The sequence below is a fragment of the Dendropsophus ebraccatus genome, chromosome 15, assembly GCF_027789765.1.
Source record: "Dendropsophus ebraccatus isolate aDenEbr1 chromosome 15, aDenEbr1.pat, whole genome shotgun sequence".
Classification (NCBI taxonomy): Eukaryota; Metazoa; Chordata; class Amphibia; order Anura; family Hylidae; genus Dendropsophus; species Dendropsophus ebraccatus.
In genome coordinates this window covers 66,598,409-66,613,803 of record NC_091468.1, presented here as the reverse complement: position 1 = coordinate 66,613,803, position 15,395 = coordinate 66,598,409, and the positions used below count along the sequence as shown (strand labels likewise).

Here is a 15,395-nt window from a genome sequence, read left to right as displayed (position 1 = left end):
GTGCTAAAGAATACCGGCGAATCCGTACAATAATCCGTGTTTAGCCGGTTGTGGTTATGTGTATAGTGACATATGGGAATGATCCCCATTAGCGGTATAACATTGCAGGGCGGCGTTCTCCCCAGTATCTGCGAGATCTCTTCTCTCTTCTGTATTTTATCTCCAAAAATGGGGACGGAGGAAAGAGGAGAAAACATCTCTTACACTTCCCATTCAGAACGCTCCTCGTATGATTTGCCTTTGGCTCCATTCACACGGCCTTAGAGTAAGAAGGGTGGAGGGGGATCGCTGGCTTTTTCGCTAATAAGATCCAAGACGGATTTTTGTATATAAAATATACAATTCTCACATTCACTGTTCTTATAGCCGCATACAAGAAGTTACGTGCTGCTATTATGTGATGCTTATGTTAGCTAAGATACTGGTAGTGGTAAAAGGAGAATTTTTGGCAAATTTATCAGAAAGTTGTTTCCGCAAAAAAAAAAAAAAATCTAATTAACTGTCAGAAAGTTCTATAGATTTGAAATTTACTTCTATTGAAAAATCTCCAGTCTTCCAGTACTTATCAGCTGCTGTATGTCCTGCAGGAAGTGATGTATTCTTTCCAGTCTGACACAGCGCTCTCTGCTGCCACCTCAGTGTGAAACAGGAACTGTCCAGAGCAGCAGCAAATCCCCATAGAAAATCTCTCCTGCTCTGGACAGTTCCTGACATGGACAGAGGTGGCAGCAGAGAGCACTGCATCGGACTGGAAAGAATACACCACTTCCTGCAGGACATACAGCAGCTGATAAGTTCTGGGACATTTTTAAATAGAAGTACATTACAAATCTATATAACAGAAATTTTCACTGGAGTACCCCTTTAGCACAAGTAACTCAGGTACTTTTAGAGGTTTTCTTATTAGGACTGATTGTATCAATACTATACACCCTATAACAGGGGTGGGGAACCTTGGCTCTCCAGCTGTTGCAAAACTACAACTCCCATCATGCCTGGACAGCCAAAGCTTTAGGAGTATTGCAACAGCTGGAGAGCCAGAGTTCCCTACCCCTGCCCTATAGCGAATAGTCACCACAGTCACGCACAGTTAAAGGGGTAGTTTGGAGCCAAAAAAAATAAATATACATTTCTTTCAAATCCACTGGTGCCAGAAAGTGCCCCAAATTTGTAACTTTGTAAAAAAAAACTCAAGTCTTCCAGTGCTTATGAGCTGCTGTATGTCCTGCAGGAGAGCAGGAGATGTTTTCTATGGGGATTTGCTGCTTCTCTGGACAGTTACTGACATGGACAGAGGTGGCAGCAGAGAGCACTGTGTCAGACTGGAGAGAATACACCACTTCCTGCAGGACATACAGCAGCTGATAAGTACTGGAAGACTGGAGATTTTTTTTTTTAATAGAAGTAAATAAGAAAATTCAAATTTCTGTCACTTTTTGGCACCAGTTAATTTGATATATATATATATATATATATATATATATATATATATATATATATAATTATTATTTTATTATTATTATTATTATTATTTATTTATTTATTTATTTAATTTTTTTTCTAAACTACCCCTTTACTGTGAATAGTATAACATCAGAGTGTCTTAATCAGCTATGGGTTGGATACAGCTATATCCGTTTCATCATATAATATATAAGCTTTCCAGGGACGGTAACATTTCCGTATCCTGACATTGACAAGGTCGGAGAGAACGGCCGCAGCATAGACAGAATTCCAGGCGGAGTTTAGTTCTATGGCCGGTGAATCTCCAGCAAACAGATGTGGGGGTGCGTGGGCTTATTAGGCGGCCATTGTTCTAGCTCATTATTAGCGTAATAACAATAGCCCGGCATGGGCTCGCTTAGTGAGATGTGTGAAGTGAGGGTCTGAATGCCGGGGTCCCCACCACTCTAAAGAACAAGGGTGGCCGAGGGATCATGTTCTCAAAAGAGCGGTGGTCCCTGGTGGGCATCCCTGTCCATGAAACTGAATGGGAGATCCAGAAAAAATCTCTGTGGACGCTTTTTTGAATGGACAAGTGAGAACCTTGTGCTGCATGGTGCAAAATGACTGATAACTGCAATCCCCATTGTCAGCACAGGTGCGCGCAGCTTCAATGGGTCACAGTCCACCATTTCTACACACATCTGAATTTTACAGTGGTTAAAGGGGTACTCTGGTTTGTGTGTGTGTGTGTGGGGGGGGGGGGTATTTAGTTATAGTTATACAAATTTGTAAATTACTTTTATTAAAAAATCTCAATCCTTCCAGTACTTATCAGCTGCTGTAGGTCCTGCAGGAAGTGCTGTATTTTTTCCAGTCTGACACAGTGCTCTCTGCTGCCATCTCTGTCCATGTCAGGAACTGTCCAGGGCAGTAGCAAATCCCCATAGAAAACCTCTCCTGCTCTCCAAGCTGGAAAGGATACCACTTTCTGCAGGGCATACAGTATTGGAAGACTTGAGGGGTTTTTTATTACAAGTAAATTACAAATCTCTGGCATTTCCTGGCACTAGTTGATTTGAAACTACCCCTTTAAGTCTTCCAGTATTTATCAGCAGCTGTATGTCCTGCAGGAAGTGGTGTATTTTTTCCAGCCTGACCCAGTGCTCTCTGCTGCCACCTCTGTCCATGTCAGGAACTGTCCCTATAGAAAACTTCTCCTGCTCTGGACAGTTCCTGACATGGACCGAGGTGGCAGCAGAGAGCACTGTGTCAGACTGGATAGAATACACCATTTCCTACAGGACATGCAGCAGCTGATAAGTACTGGACAACCATGGAGGGTATAGAATGTGCTACTTGTGGGTGGTCACATTACCTTAGAGAGTATGTGACATACAGCATGTGCTCCAAGTGCAGTCACCAAATGACGACGCTCACCTCTCCATACGCCGCTCTCTTTACAGACGCTTATTCAGCTAAATGACACAAAGCCAAACATTCTTGCAGCGTAATCGGAGGCACCATATGGCTGAAGGACAAGCTGAGCGGAGCGTAAGCTCCTTGTGCCGCCGCTCACTTACACTATAACCTCGCCAGCGTTGACTTTGCTGTATGTTCCATTATCTGACATCAAAGTTTCACCACTTTTTTTTTTTTTAATTATTTATAAGATTTTTTAAAATAATAACATAGAAACAAGACATGAAACCTTGTAACCGCTTTAACCGTATATCATCACTATTCCTGATCTGGTATCAACCCCAATGGTTTCCATAATACCAATCAATACCCTACTGGGAGATGGCTTATTATTTACTACATCCCGATTACACGATATTTCCACCGACTCGCTATTACAGCCTCATTTTTTTTCCCTGTTTTTTTTGTTTGTTTGTTTTCCTGCCGGTCAGTTAATCTGCTCTGAATAATTACTTAAAGGGAAAGTGTCCGTCCCCTATCCCCCTGTGCCAAGTACAAAGGAAAACATTCCCTGGGAATAGTCAGCCCGGCTGGGATTACATCAGGAACCGTTCTGCTGACAATCTAATGCCAATATCCTTCATACTGTACGGAAAGAAGAGCAGTGAGTAGAACTGCATCTCTTCCTATGGTAGTAGAGAACAATGTTCAAATTGTGAGGTGTCCGTCTAATGGTTGTAGCTTTTATTTGCCAGCAGGAAGGACAACCTATAAATTGGAGGCTTAACTGACTAATACAGGCAGGTTCAGGCTATGTTCGCACATCTATTTTAGGTAAAAAAAAAACTGCCTTTTTTTTTTTTTTTTTTTACAAAGATGTCCATTATTAATGATTATGGTGTTTATTTACGGCCGTTTTAAAATAACGTCCAGTATTACACGGCCCGAACACTATAGAAAAAGAGAGCCTATCTAGCAGATTACTGAGCCTTTTAAATGGCCTGCTTATTGTGCAGCAAGGGCAGTATATATATATATATATATATGTATATATATATATTGTTAGTGATGTCCATGCAGCCCTTGGTGTTCTCTTCGCTTCTCCCCACTCCCTGGTGTTCTCTTCACTTCTCCCCGCTTCCCGTGTTCTCTTTGCTTCTTCCCGCTCCCCAGTGTTCTCTTCGCTTCTCCCTGGTGTTCTCTTCGCTTTTCCCTGCTCCCCGGTGTTCTCTTCCCTTTTACCTGCTCCCCAGTGTTCTCTTCGCTTCTTCCTGCTCCTTGGTGTTCTCTTCCCTTTTCCCTGCTCCCCAGTGTTCTCTTCCCTTTTCCCCGCTCCCCGATGTTCTCTTCCCTTTTCCCCGCTCCCCGGTGTTCTCTTTGCTTCTTCCTGCTCCCTGGTGTTCTCTTCCCTTCTCCCCGCTCCCCAGTGTTCTCTTCGCTTCTCCCCGCTCCCCGGTGTTCTCTTTGCTTCTTCCTGCTCCCTGGTGTTCTCTTCCCTTCTCCCCGCTCCCCAGTGTTCTCTTCGCTTCTTCCTGCTCCCTGGTGGTCTGTTCCCTTCTCCCCGCTCCCTGGTGTTCTCTTCGCTTCTCCCCGCTCCCTGGTGTTCTCTTCGCTTTTCCCTGCTCCCCCAGTGTTTTCTTTACTTCTCCACACTCCCCGGTGTTCTCTTCGCTTTTCCCTGCTCCCCAGTGTTCTCTTCCCTTTTCCCCGCTCCCCGGTGTTCTCCTCGCTTCTTCCTGCTCCCTGGTGTTCTCTTCCCTTCTCCCCGCTCCCCGGTGTTCTCTTCGCTTCTTCCTGCTCCCTGGTGTTCTCTTCCCTTCTCCCCGCTCCCCGGTGTTCTCTTCCCTTCTCCCCACTCCCCAGTGTTCTCTTCGCTTCTTCCTGCTCCCTGGTGGTCTGTTCCCTTCTCCCCGCTCCCTGGTGTTCTCTTCGCTTCTCCCCGCTCCCTGGTGTTCTCTTCGCTTTTCCCTGCTCCCCCAGTGTTTTCTTTACTTCTCCACACTCCCCGGTGTTCTCTTCGCTTTTCCCTGCTCCCCAGTGTTCTCTTCCCTTTTCCCCGCTCCCCGGTGTTCTCCTCGCTTCTTCCTGCTCCCTGGTGTTCTCTTCCCTTCTCCCCGCTCCCCGGTGTTCTCTTCGCTTCTTCCTGCTCCCTGGTGTTCTCTTCCCTTCTCCCCGCTCCCCGGTGTTCTCTTCCCTTCTCCCCACTCCCCAGTGTTCTCTTTACTTCTCTTTGCTTTTCCCTGCTCCCAAGTGTTCTCTTCCCTTTTCCCCGCTCCCCGGTGTTCTCTTTGCTTCTTACTGCTCCCTGGTGTTTCTTCGCTTCTTCCGGCTTCCCAGTGTTCTCTTCACTTCTCCCCACTCCCCAGTCTTCTCTTCCCTTCTCCCCGCTCCCTGGTGTTCTCTTTGCTTCTCCCCACTCCCCCGTGTTCTCTTAGCTTCTCCCCACTCCCCAGTCTTCTCTTCCCTTCTCCACGCTCCCTGGTGTTCTCTTTGCTTCTCCCCGGTGTTCTCTTCGCTTTTCCTGGCTTTCCGGTATTCTCTTAGCTTCTCCCCGCTCCCCGGTGTTCTCTTTGCTTCTCCTGGCTCCCTGGTGTTCTCTTCACTTCTCCTAGCTCCCCAATGTTCTCTTTGCTTCTCCCCGCTCCCCAGTGTTCTCTTTGCTTCTCCCCGCTCCCCGGTGTTCTCTTTGCTTCTCCCCGCTCCCCAGTGTTCCCTTCACTTCTCCTAGCTCCCCGGTGTTCTCTTTGCTTCTCCCGGTGTTCTCTTTGCTTCTCCCCGCTCCCCAGTGTTCCCTTCACTTCTCCCAGCTCCCCGGTGTTCTCTTTGCTTCTCCCCGCTCCCCAGTGTTCTCTGCACTTCTCCTAGCTCCCCGATGTTCTCTTTGCTTCTCCCCGCTCCCCAGTGTTCCCTTCACTTCTCCTAGCTCCCCGGTGTTCTCTTTGCTTCTCCCAGCTCCCCAATGTTCTCTTTGCTTCTCCCCGCTCCCCGGTGTTCTCTTCGTTTCACCCCGCAGCCGCTGCTGAAGCTTCTACTGCGGTCCTGTCCTGGCAGGTAATTGGCTGAGCAGCCTGACAATTTAGAGACTGGCTCTGAAGTTTCACCAGCGGTAGAAGCGAAGAAAACGCCGGGGAGCGCAGAAAGCCAGGAATGGATTTGAAAAGAGTATAGATCCCAGTTTTTCCTTTAAGACCTGTTCCCGGTTTATAGTCTGTTCCTGGCTTTTGCTTCAAAGATCTATCAGATAAATCTCTCTGTGTAAACGCACCCTGAAGGTGCGTTTACACGTAACGATTATCGTGCGAATTTGCGCGATAACGATCGAATTCGAACCATAATCGTACGTGTAAACGCAGCGAACGATCAAACGACGAACGAGAAATCGTTCATTTTGATCTTTCAACATGTTCTCAAATCGTCGTTCGTCGTTCACAAAAAATTCGCAGATCGTCCAGTGTAAACAGTCGTTCGCCGATTTAACCAATGTGTGAGATAGGCTTAAGCGATCGCAAAACGATTTTCCGTACGATATAATGTACCGTCTAAACGCTGATCGTTATGGAAAAAAAAAATCGTTAACTCCGACATCGTTAATCGTACGATCGGGCCAATTATCATTTTGTGTAAACGCAGCATAAGACAATTCTATCTAATCAATCACCATCATGTTATAGAGCAGGAAGAGATGAGCAGACTGATATATAACTTTGTGGGAAAAGATTCAGTATAACTTGTAACATGTAAATTAAACCCCTGATCATTCTGTGTTAATGAGTCCAGTGGGCGGAGTCACTTAATGGACTGGACTCTTTAGCCTGGAAACATCAGAGATTTCAATCAATAAATTACAAGTTATACTGAATCTTTTCCCATAGAGACATATATCAATCCGCTCAGCTCCTTCTGCTCTATAACATGATGGTGATAGATTAGATAGTATTTTCATGGTGGTGGGTTCCCTTTAAGGCTAATCCTTATGGCTGCAGCTTTACTCCGTACAGATATACAGGCGCCTGTACTGTACCTGTGTATACATTACATGGACATATATGTGACATGCTTGTACAACCTCTTCAGTCCTATGAGAAATAAGTGTCACAGGGCACCATGCAACCAATACATAAAAACCATCTAACAAAATCTGACTATTGTAGTGGATCTAGAAAGTCTTATACAGTATACAATGCAGCATAGAAAATCAAGGGCAGAGGGGGATATTGGCCTATAGCAGTCTAGTTTATCTTCCCGTTGTTCACATCTGCAGTATAGTCGTGTCCATGAGGCTTATTAGCAGTCTTTACATTATGCAAAAGCCGTCTCCATGAATATATTAGAGATGGGGAACCTGCCGCCTTCCAGCTGCTGCACAACTACAGTAGGGGACATTTCCTCTATTAGTGTTGAGTGCAACTGTCAAACTGTTCGGGTTCGGCCATGTTCTGCAAGCCCGAATGCTTTGCATTTCATTCATTGCAGAAGATGGATGCCGCCCTAGGCAATCCAGGAAAACATGGATACAGCCTTAGGCTATGTTCACACACATTATTTTTGCTCTGTATTTTGCAACCAAAACCAGGACCAAAACACAGAAAGGCTATGTTCACACACTGGTGAAATTGAGTGAATGGCCGTCATTTCATGACAAATAGTTGCTGATATTTTAAAACAATGACCGTTGTTTTGAAATAATGGACGTTATTTGCTGCGGCCGTCCACTCAATTTCAGCAGTGTGTGAACATAGCCTGTGTTTTCAATCCATTCCTGGTTTTGGTTGCAAAATACTGAGCAAAAATACTGTGTGAACATAGCCTCATGGAACACGGACGTGGAATGCCTGTAACGGACTCCCCCCCCCCCCCGGCAGAATCTGTGATAAGATGCTGAGAGCGGGGGGAACTGTACAGATATGCGCTGTGCTGTAATGACAGAGACGTGCGGCTGATTCGTTACAGCGCGGCCCATATCTGTACAGTTCCCCCGCTCCCGGCATCTTATCACAGATGCTGCTCGGGCGGGGGAGAGTCCGTTACAGGCATTCCACGTGCGTGTTTTATACGGAATGTGTGAATGCAGCCTAACAGTTTGACAGGTCTGTTCAACACTACACACAGCACCGCTCTTGTCTGCAGTTTGTGTGCAGATTTTGTAACTCAGTTCCATTGACGTGAATGGAGCTTAAAAGGATTATCCAGCTAAAATCTTTTTCTTTCAAATCAGCTGGTTTCCGAAAGTTATATAGATTTGTAATTTACTTCTATTTAAAAAATCTCAAGTCTTCCCATACTTATCAGCTGCTGTATGTCCTACAGGAAATATTGTTTTCTTTCCAGTCTGACACTGTGCTCTCTGCTGCCACCTCTGTCCAGATCAGCAGCAAATTCCCAGAGAAATCTCCTCCTGCTCTGGATAGTTCCTGACATGGACAGAGGTGGCAGCAGAGAGCACTGTGTCAGACTGGAAATAAAACATTTCCTGCAGGACATACAGCAGCTGATAACACATTTTTAAATAGAAGTACATCCCAAATCTATATAACTTTTTGAAACCAGTTAATTTAAAAAGAAAAAGATTTTCGCCGAAGTACCCCTTTAATTGCAAACCACACCTGAACTGGAGACAAGGGTGGGGCTGTCTCTGGAAGAAAGCGGCCATGTTTTTGTAGCACGGGATAATCCCTTTAAATTGTAACTTGACAAACTGATTTGTGACTATAATATGAGATGTGTATGCTATAAAGTTATAATAGTACAGTATAATATTTTGGGGGGTAATCTCTGTTGAGGCACAGAATAAATTGTCATATATATATATATATATATATATATATATATATATATATATATATATACAGTGTATTCTACAAGGCAGACCTAGGGGCCCGGCAGCCGCACACATGCCTCATTTATTACCCGGACCATTATCCCTGATGGCCGCCACATACAGCACTAAGGGCCGGGGCTAATAGCTTGTACTGACATTTACTGTATGTTATCTGTCTAATAAAGCCCGGCTATTCATTCACAGAGAAGCCATTGATTAGCAGATCTGCATTATGCTAACAAGCCTCCTCCACCATCTCCGCCCTTTTTTTTTTTTTTTTTGTAACCATTAAAATTGAATTCTTTTTTAAACTATTGAGCGGAAAAGAAAAAAAAAGAAAAGAGACAGAACAATCAAGTGAACCCTTCCCTATTTAACATGTGTCGCTTTGTGCTGGAACAATGCTAGAGAGCGGTTTCCACAGAGATTATGGTTTGAAAAGTGAGCATGTGGCCTAATGGCTGTTGTCCTAGGCCCGGGCTGGCGGACATAATACCATTGGCCGGGCCCTTCAAGCCTCTGCTGCACTCTGCATCTCGCAGCTTCAATGTGCTGCATTGTTCCATCTCTTAGAAAAGTTCCTGGGTAGCTGTAAATATGTCTGCGCCGCTGCCGGGGTGAGAGAGACTGATTGGAAACTGGCAGCTTTTCTTAGTGGTGGGAGGGAAAGGCCGGGGGAGGGGAGGCCAGGCTATTCACTTTTACAATCTCAAACAGGTTGGGTATCTTTTTACCACTCATATGGTTTCTGCTTGTCTTGTGGAGAGTTCCTCCAGGGGGATTTGCCTGTGTGAGTCTGCAGAAAGCTGAGAAGACGCTCTGTATAAGATCCTGGTGGAATGCTGAAAGTTACTCACTTTTTACTATGAAGCTCTTATGGCTGATACATAACTCTACATAGACACAATACAGAATATTCCCCTGGGACTGGATCCCATTACTGTACCTGGAACCAAAATGCCTACAGGTGAGTAGCTCCATTATAACTGGCTATAGTGAGGTGGCCTAATTATTACATTGGATTACAAGGTAGCTTTTTTCATTCTACACTGTTTATTTATATTTATTAATTAATTATTTATTTTTATTATCTTATTTTATATATATTTTTTCATTCTATGTCATGTTTGAATGGCATTTTTCTCTTTGTGATAGAATTCGCCCTGCCGGGACATGTTCTGGAGCCTGTTGTGCCTACTTTTTTTTTAACTTTTTTTTTTACTTTTTTCATAACTTTTTTTATTGCGTAAAGATTCCTCGCAATGATCTTTTGTTGCAATTGTTACTTTATTTGCCGAGGCGTTTGAAGGTTTCGTGTGCAGCTTGTTCTAACTTTCGTCGAGACCTCCGAACCTCCCGCCGTGTTTTAATTAGAAGCCGTTTGCAGGGACGTTCCTCTTCATTTGCATCTCTATGAGCTGCTGGTGCAATTTGCTCAATGGTCCCGATTTGTTTGGTAACTGTATAAGGACAATACTGGAAAGCTATAATGACGACTAATAAAGTAGATTACCTGCTAAGTGCTAAACTATTACTTTTACATAGTCCTCCCTATGTGACTATGGATGTAGTAGCAGGGGGGGGGGGGCTGATGTTACATTGTCGGTGTAGCAGAGCCGGGTTTGTCGTTTCCAGCACAGTGTGTGGTTTTTCCATAATAGACTATGTCTGTGTAGAGAAGACGCTGGTAAATGACCCCTTCAGCTGGCCTATAAAAGAGTTAACTGTTTTTTGCCAGCTTGCCACTTGTTTCTGTCCGACACCCTCTTGACACTTGTTTTTATATCACATTTTATAGAGGTCTGCTATGATGGTGCTAGTTCATGCCGCCTGTTAATCTCTTTATTGCTTGTTTTTCGCTTCTTTGTTTATATGCTCTGTATACCCCCTATTTATAGCCTATGACTTTTACTATGATAGCTTTGTTTAGACGCTGTATGGGCTGAGTGTTACAGGGGTGGGGGTCCTGCTGTTTGGTGGTCTTGTGCTCTCTGCCTATAGTGGTATCTGGACAGAGCCGGCACTATGTCCTATGTCTTTATATATGAACACTGTCTTATTCATAGTGTACTGTAGAACTCATGCTTGTATTACATCTATACTGTCATGCGCCTTTTATGCCACTTATGTTCATTATTCAGAAAGTGACGGCACTTTGACATTTTATATGACTTGTAAACTTTTTCAGAAGGAATCATGTACCATCAGAAATAAAGTGGAGGTTCAGAATTCAGCATTTAAAGGGGGTTATCCAGCACTACAAAAACATGGCCACTTCCTTCCAGACACAGCACCGCTCTTGTCTCCGGTTGGAAGTGAATGGAGTGTAAAGGGATTATCCAGCAAAAATCTTTTTCTTTCAGAAACTTATACAGATTTGTAACTTACTTCTTTTCAAAAATCTCCAGTCTTCCAGTACTTATCAGCTGCTGTATATCCTGCATGAAGGTGGTGTATTCTTTCCAGTCTGACACAGTGCTCTCTGCTGCCACCTCTGTCCATGTCAGGAACTGTCCAGAGTAGCAGCAAATCCCCCATAGAAAACCTTTACTACTCTGGACAGTTCCTGACATGGACAGAGGTGGCAGCAGAGAGCACTGTGTCAGACAGTGAATACACCACTTCCTGCAGGACATATGGCAGCTGATAAGTACTGGAAAACTTGAGATTTTTAAATAGAAGTAAATTACAAATCTATATATTTTTCTGTTGATCTGAAAGAAAAAGATTTTCACTGGAGTACCCCTTTAATTTCACTGGAGACAAGAGTGATGCTGTCTCTGGCAGAAAGTGTCCATGTTTTTGTAATCCTCGATAACCCCTTTAATTTGGGGAGGGCGGAGGGGTATTGGTGTTCTTACATCCAGGCCCATGTGAAGGGAATATGTCCTATGCATAGTACCTGACAGGGGGTGCCCACAGGCCGCTCAGTCTTAGGCTAATTTAATATGGACTCATTTTTGCATCTATATTAAGACCTCCAAGTCCCGGCCTGATGACCAGAACTAAAAGCATGATAGATCCCAGGTGATTTAAACATAGTGTAGGACATCAATATTAGATAGGCATGGATTCCACCCCTAGTACCCCCGCCGCATCATCAGGCTATGTTCACACAACGTAAGGTTCATATTAATCACGGCCGTTGTTGCCAATTTGAGGGATCCCGGCCAGAGTGTATACACATAGGGGGAGATTTATCAAACATGGTGTAAAGTGAGACTGGCTCAGTTGCCCCTAGCAACCAATCAGATTCCACCTTTCATTCTCCAAAGAGTCTGTGAGGGATGAAAGGAGGAATCTGATTGGTTGCTAGGGACATGTCAGTTTTCTGAGGCCGCTATTCATTGAACAGCCGGCGCAAAAAACCCTGTCAATGCACACTATGGCGCGTGCGGCTCCAACCACACGCTCCATAGTGTGCTGTGGGGAGTCGGGCTAAAGATCATTCGGCCGGGATGATCTTATCTGACCCCAGCCGGGTCAGGGAACAGCCAGTCTCATCCAGCGTCTGAACATAGCCTTACACTGTTAATAACAGCCGTAGAAAGTGCTGCAGTGTTTCCCCATTCAAATGAACAGAACAACCCTGCGGGGATACAATAAGAGCAGAAATAAATACTGAAGAAACCACATTGTTCACTGGTCCTTTCAAACAGCTGACTGGCATGGGTCTGACATATACTGTGCATAGGAGGGGTAACCCCTATCTGTTTGGGAAGCATCTATTTTTTCTTACAATGGACTTCATGGTGTTATCCAGGGTTAGACAAAAATGCAGCTTTCTTCCAGAAACAGCACCACTATTGCCCACTATTGTGTGTAGTATAGAATCTGCTGATTTGGGCAGCTCCCTCTGTAATAGAGACTGTGATCAGCCGATGAGCGAGCATATGTTCTTTCGTCGGTACACCGGTGTCTTTCAACCTGTCATCAGATCATCAGCTGCAGGCTGCACATCTCTCTGTGTAATAGACGATGAGCGGCCGACAGCTTATCACACTGAGGAATTCTCGAGGAATTGAAGCAGAAACTTTTTTGCTTGAAATTCCTCGCCTATTCAGCTGTGGCAGAATTTGAGCGTAATGTGAGCGAAATTCAAGCAGAATTAAAGCCCCATTGACTTCTATAGGATTCCTCTAGCGGAATCTGGCCAAAGAATTGACATGTCAATTCTTCAGGCGGAAAGTAGATCTGCGGCGTAATTTTCAGCGCTGAAATTCCGCAGTGTGAACAAATAAGCGGCAAGCCCATTAAAGCCAATGTACATCCACAATGTTCATTCTTTACAGGCGGAATTCCATTTTGCCGTGGAATCCGCCTGAAAATCCGTGAGAATTCCTCAGTGTGAACCCACCCCTAAAGTGAGACTTCAAAAGTATTACTGTTAACTGTTTACCACAGAACTTAATAAAACTTTTTGGAAAACAAAAGTATTGATCAGTCCGGGTCTGTTTGTTCAGACCCATAAATGATCGGGAGAACGAGCCAGGAGAGGACCGCACTACAGCACGTGTTCTCCCAATCGGTGCAGGTGTGAGCACACAGACCTGGACCAATCAAAACTTTTGACAAAAATTTTTGAAACTACAGCTACAAATTAAACGGAACCTGGCACCTGGGGCAGACCCCCCTTGACATCCTTATAGAACCCCCAATACTTACCCCTTCCTGCCAGTCCTGCTCCTGCTGCTGGTCCTCCTGCTGTGGAGAAATTGCTGCTCGCTCATCTGCTCACTCAGTATGCAGCAATTTCTCTGCGGCAGGACTTGCAGGAGGAGGGTAAGTACTAGGGGCTCTATCGGAGAGCAGGTTCCCTTTATCAGGGCTATGGGTGCTATATCCTAGCACTGAACCTAAATGTGCACAATGTCTAAAGCTGTCAGTATGAGAGTATGCATCTTCCTAGTTACAGCTGTCCACATAAAGGAGTAATAAAAATGGTTGGCATACTTTCAGCTCCTTACATTTGTCCCCTATAATCGCACTAGCTTCATCTGCTGGTCACACACTCGGGGAGCGTGCAACGGCCGTTCTCTTAATGTCTACTTTATTAGAAGTCCTGACATTGGAAACGTACAACGCAGACAGTCACCTACGGCTTTATTAGGGGATCAGAGCACCATGTAGGTTTTTAGGAATTCAGTTCAAAGGAAAGTTTCATCCTTGAGGACATCTGGTGTGGCCACTAGGTTTATGACGTTTCGCAAACGTCAATTCTTTTAACAGGTGTCCCGATGGTGAAGTAATGCATCCTAATGGATGGATAATTCAAGCCAAATATCAAGCTCCCCCATAGGATTGTTCTCCCGACTATATCTCTGGTCAGGTTTATTTGTTTTATGTATGTTTTGCAACAGCTGGAGGGCTGAAGGTTCCCCATCCCTGCTTTAGGGTGCGTTCACACCTACAGGATCTGCGGTAAGTGTGAACGTACCCTTAAAGGGAGCCCATCATCACAGCTAGATCTCTCCCTGTTTGGGTATAGGGAGATATCACTCAAGTTCACGGGCGATCACCATGATGACTCAAGGTCCAGGAAGCAGGAAAGTGATGACCGGTTCCTTATCAAATATACCTAATGCAGTAAACGTCATTGGTGACTCCATATTTTATCCTCTGCGAACTGCCGGGATATCCTGACGGTCATGGTCTGATGTGTTGGCCTTGTTTCTAAATTGTCATGTTGTACATCCGTTATAATAACTAAACAAAGCACTAACGTTGGCACTAAGTCTAATGGCTCAGATTCAATGAGTCTGATGTCGTATGGGAGGAACATTGCTGAACCAAGGAAAACGGCCAATGGGCAACTATTCTTAGGACAAATCTTCACAAGCTGAATATTTTAGGCCTTCCTTTAGTGTTGTATGCGGTGTTACTGAATAAAGGGCACTCCAAAGGGGTACTATTCCTTCTGTATAGACCGCCACTACCTCCAGCTGTTATATGGGCTCTTGACAAATCTGTAAGACCAGTCTCTTCAAAAGCCTTACCAGCTACTTGAGTTCAAAGTGTTCTCAAATAGATCTGTGAACTGGGTGACGAGATGGACTTGTTTTAGGATACCTGGCCGGTCACTTTACAGACTGGAAAACCCTTAGATGGAAATGACGTAGTGACAGCTGAATGCATGCAAGTCTATGAGCGACAGAAGTTCATTCTACCACCGAGCTCCTTACAACTATTAGGCTATGTTCTCGCAAAGTTTCTGTGAGCCTCAGTTGGAGCTGACTAAAAGCAAAAAAACAACTAAATTAAGGTTGAAAAAACTGTGTGTGAGCATAGCCTTATAGCTCTGCAACAATTATATTTCAATACTACGCTCCAACAGGTATATTTTAGGTGTTATATACCTTTTTATTTAATATTGGTTTGTACAGACTGGGTAATGTTTCTGTATGTTTTTTTTTCCACTGAAACAAAAAACATAGTATGACCCATAAAAAACATACATATCCAGTTGAAGGCTATGCAACCTTCATGACACAGCTTTTTTTCTTCTCTTTTTCCACAGTTTAAGGTTATGTTGTTTTTGGGGGGGGGGGGGGGTTTGGCCGTTCTGAGACGTGTTTTTGGACTACGACATTTTGGTGCCAAAATGTGTCCGTTTTATGCAAATTACGGCCATAATTGGCACAAAACGGCACTGAAACAGCCGCCATCCAAAGAAACGGCCACAAGTTGGCCAACAAAAGACCTCGTGTGAACA

The 15,395-nt window shown here is 44.5% G+C and overlaps 1 protein-coding gene across 4 annotated transcripts in view; it reads left to right on the top strand.

The window, feature by feature from the left end:
• PLEKHG1 (pleckstrin homology and RhoGEF domain containing G1) overlaps positions 1–15,395 on the top strand; it is a 158,530-nt gene that overhangs the window by 81,303 nt on the left and 61,832 nt on the right. The window contains exon 1 of one of the 4 annotated variants that reach the window (XM_069954491.1): positions 9,525–9,650. The exons of the other annotated variants lie outside the window; for them this stretch is intronic. Within the exon in view, the coding sequence (XP_069810592.1) occupies positions 9,641–9,650 (10 nt within the window). The 5' untranslated portion in view covers positions 9,525–9,640. Of the gene's footprint in view, positions 1–9,524; positions 9,651–15,395 lie in introns of those variants that run through there. 4 annotated transcript variants of the gene reach the window in all.